The sequence below is a fragment of the Manihot esculenta genome, chromosome 16 (genome assembly GCF_001659605.2).
Source record: "Manihot esculenta cultivar AM560-2 chromosome 16, M.esculenta_v8, whole genome shotgun sequence".
Taxonomy (NCBI): Eukaryota; Viridiplantae; Streptophyta; class Magnoliopsida; order Malpighiales; family Euphorbiaceae; genus Manihot; species Manihot esculenta.
The window spans coordinates 10,077,444-10,080,441 of NC_035176.2; the positions used below are offsets into that span (position 1 = coordinate 10,077,444).

At 37.9% G+C, this 2,998-nt stretch overlaps 1 protein-coding gene across 1 annotated transcript; it reads left to right on the top strand.

The window, feature by feature from the left end:
• Positions 1-605: 605 nt before the first annotated feature.
• Positions 606-1,628, top strand: LOC122722072. The gene is made up of 2 exons (XM_043951724.1): positions 606-984; positions 1,096-1,628. The coding sequence occupies exons 1-2, from the start codon at positions 606-608 to the stop codon at positions 1,626-1,628; spliced, it is 912 nt and encodes a 303-aa protein (XP_043807659.1).
• The last annotated feature ends 1,370 nt before the right edge of the window (positions 1,629-2,998 follow it).

A 2,998-nucleotide genomic window follows, 5' to 3' on the forward strand; every position in this document is an offset into this window, starting at 1 on the left:
TGCTTGTTCTCCTTTGTTCCATTTTAGGCAGTTTTAAGAGTATTTTCACCAAATTACCTCTTTACACCATTTTCTGCAAAATAAGATCAAAACCATAAGATTAGGCAGAAAAAGTATAAATTAGCATTAATAACAACATAATAAAATGGTCTAAATTTGGTCTGATCAGTATGGCCGAGATGAAGACATTTCTAGAAATGCCAACGAGGTAAGTATTGCATATTTAGATTCTAAAATCTCATAACTAACAACTGCAATTCAACAATTGGCTACAGGGAATAATGCATGAACTTGTTCAATCCCTTGCTAATAACACTCTTGATTTTCAACAGGAAACAAAATTGAGAATACAGAATTTGGAGAATCAAATGAGCCAACTTGCTACATTAGTGAGAAAGCTGGAATCACAAGGGAAACTACCCTCCCAAACCGTGCCAAATCTAAGATAGAATGCAAGCACAACTACACTGCGAAGTGGGAAGGAGTTGAAATCTGCCAGCCCGAAGAGGCTTGCCTAAGGCAGTACGGCAGATCAGATTGCAGAAGCAGAAATAGAGATTCCAAAAGAGAAACAACCCCAAAAATATGAGGAAGAGCAGCCCCGAATGCAAGTAATACGTCCACCTTTTCCTGAAAGATTTGCTCAATCCAAAAGAGAAAAGGAAAAGAAAGAGATCTTAAAGATCTTTCGCAAAGTCCAGGTGAATATACCACTTCTTGAAACCATAAAGAAAATACCTAAGTATGCGAAATTTCTAAAAGACCTTTGGACTAATAAAAGAAAATTATATGGTCACGAAAAGATTAAAGTAGGGGAGAATGTATCAGTTGTACTTCAAAGAAAGTTTCCACAAAAATATAAAGATAAAGGCATGTTTGTAATATCACGTAAATTTGGAAACCTTGAAATCAAGAAGGCAATGTGTGATTTAGGAGCTTCCATAAATATTATGCCTCTGTCAGTTTATTTGTCTTTGGATGCAGGTCCTTTAAAATAAATAAGAATCACACTCAAACTCGCCGATAGATCAATAGTTTATCCTAAAGGCGTGTTGGAGGATGTTTTGATCCAAGTGGGGAAATTAATTTTTTCAGCAGACTTCTTTGTCTTGGTTATGGAAGAGGACAGTTCATCCAACTCGACAGATTTATTGCTAGGAAGACCATTCCTTAGCACAGCTAGAATGAAGATCGACATGCAAGAAGGCACGCTGACGATGGAGTTTGATGGAGAAGAGGTAAAATTTAATGTCTATGATGTAATGAAGTATTCTGATGATAATTTTTCTCTTTGCAGCATAGACATTATTAATCCTCTCGCTCAAGAAACATTTAAATTAAGCAAGGAAGACAAGTTGGAGGTAGTTTTAACCGAAAACTTGACAATGGACTGTCTTGACAATAGCACATTGCAATTCAATGAAGAAATCATAGAAACAGTCTACTCATTGGACACTTTGAGCCACAAAGCACCAAAACTTAAGTTGAAAACACTTCCAACTCATTTGAAATATGCATTTTTGGGAAGTAATAACACACTTCCAATCATAATCACCTCCAAGTTGAATCCTTTAAAAGCAATGAAGTTCATTTGGTTGCTGAATGAATACAAAGATGGAAGTGGATGAAGCTTAACATGCCACTGAAGTCTAGCCTAAGACAATAAAAAAAAGAGCACTGCTTGGGAGGCAACCCAAGGTTACAGGCTTGCCCAAGCCTGTAAAGTCACAAGTAAGTTTATTTTAATTTTTCAGTTTTAATTAATTTATTTGATTATTTTTAGAGCAGATTGGACCTTCTGGGCAATTCAAAAATTTAGGGAACCTTTTTCGAGGTAAGTCGTTATTTTTAAAATTGCTCCCAAAAGAAGGTAAGTTCTATTCTACTTGCTCTTTTTTTTTATTATTTTAAAAAATAATACGGAACCTTTTTGGAGGTAAGTCGCTATTTTTAAAATTGCTCCCAAAAGAAGGTAAGTTCTATTCTACTTGCTCTTTTTTTTATTATTTTAAAAAATAATATATAAAAGAAAAAAAATATAAACCTAATTCTTTCTCTCTCCTATCATCTTCATCTTCTATAATTTTTCAAATCTGTAGGATGACCTGCGAGACCCATGCCGCTGAGACCCACGCTGCCGAGACCCATGCCACCGATGCTTCAACCGGGAGCCGGCGCTTGTCGTGTTGTTGCCGGACCACGCTGGGGGCACCATCAAATGCGGCAATCGCACGATGCGCAGTGGGCAAAGCTTCCTCACCGGATGCAGCTTCAGCGCAAGCTTCCTCCCCGGTTACGAGGCCCGCGCAACCTTCATCACCGGACGGAGCGCAAATGCAATCCAGGACTACAACATTAATCTTGGAAGTTTCAAAGGACAGCAGCGAGGACACAACCTCGTCTGCCAGTGAAGAGACCCAAGCCGAGTCTCCTCCAAGGAAAAAAGTAAAAAAAAATGAATGTCCAGGATAGCTAGTGGGAAGGCTAGATATCTACCCACAGAGCAAGACCTTCACGACAATTTTAGCTTTATTGGTGATGATGAGGTCAGGCCTTATTATTCCACCGCGATCATGCTTATTTTAGAGAGAGGATCAATCAGCCCCAGCTTCCTCATTAGCACCACCAAAAACTACTGACTAAGCCCGCCTAGCCATAATTCAGGCGAAAAAGCACCACATAGATGCCAAATTGGATGACATTCTCTCTCGCTTGGGGTTGTCCATATCCCAACCACCACCAGCTTGAGTTCTATGTGACTTACTCCTCAGGGAAGTTCTCTTTAACTTACTTTTACTTTATTTTGTGAACTTTTCTCGTTTAATTGAATTTTTTTCACATTATAGACAATGTGAGGAGGTAAGTGCGCGGGGAGATATGGTATGGAAATAGAAGTACTTTTTTTTTTTGTGATTGATGAGATTAATTGATGAACATACATATTTGTTGTGTTCTGAAATTTTTAGAAATTTTTATTATTTTTCTGCCACTTTTCTTT

Bases quoted from the DNA above. Each gene is read 5' to 3' on its own strand.
- LOC122722072 (XM_043951724.1), top strand. From the start codon at position 606: ATGCAAGTAATACGTCCACCTTTTCCTGAAAGATTTGCTCAATCCAAA. The intron at 985-1,095 runs GTCCTTTAAAAT...TAATTTTTTCAG, and splicing joins TTATTTGTCTTTGGATGCAG to CAGACTTCTTTGTCTTGGTT.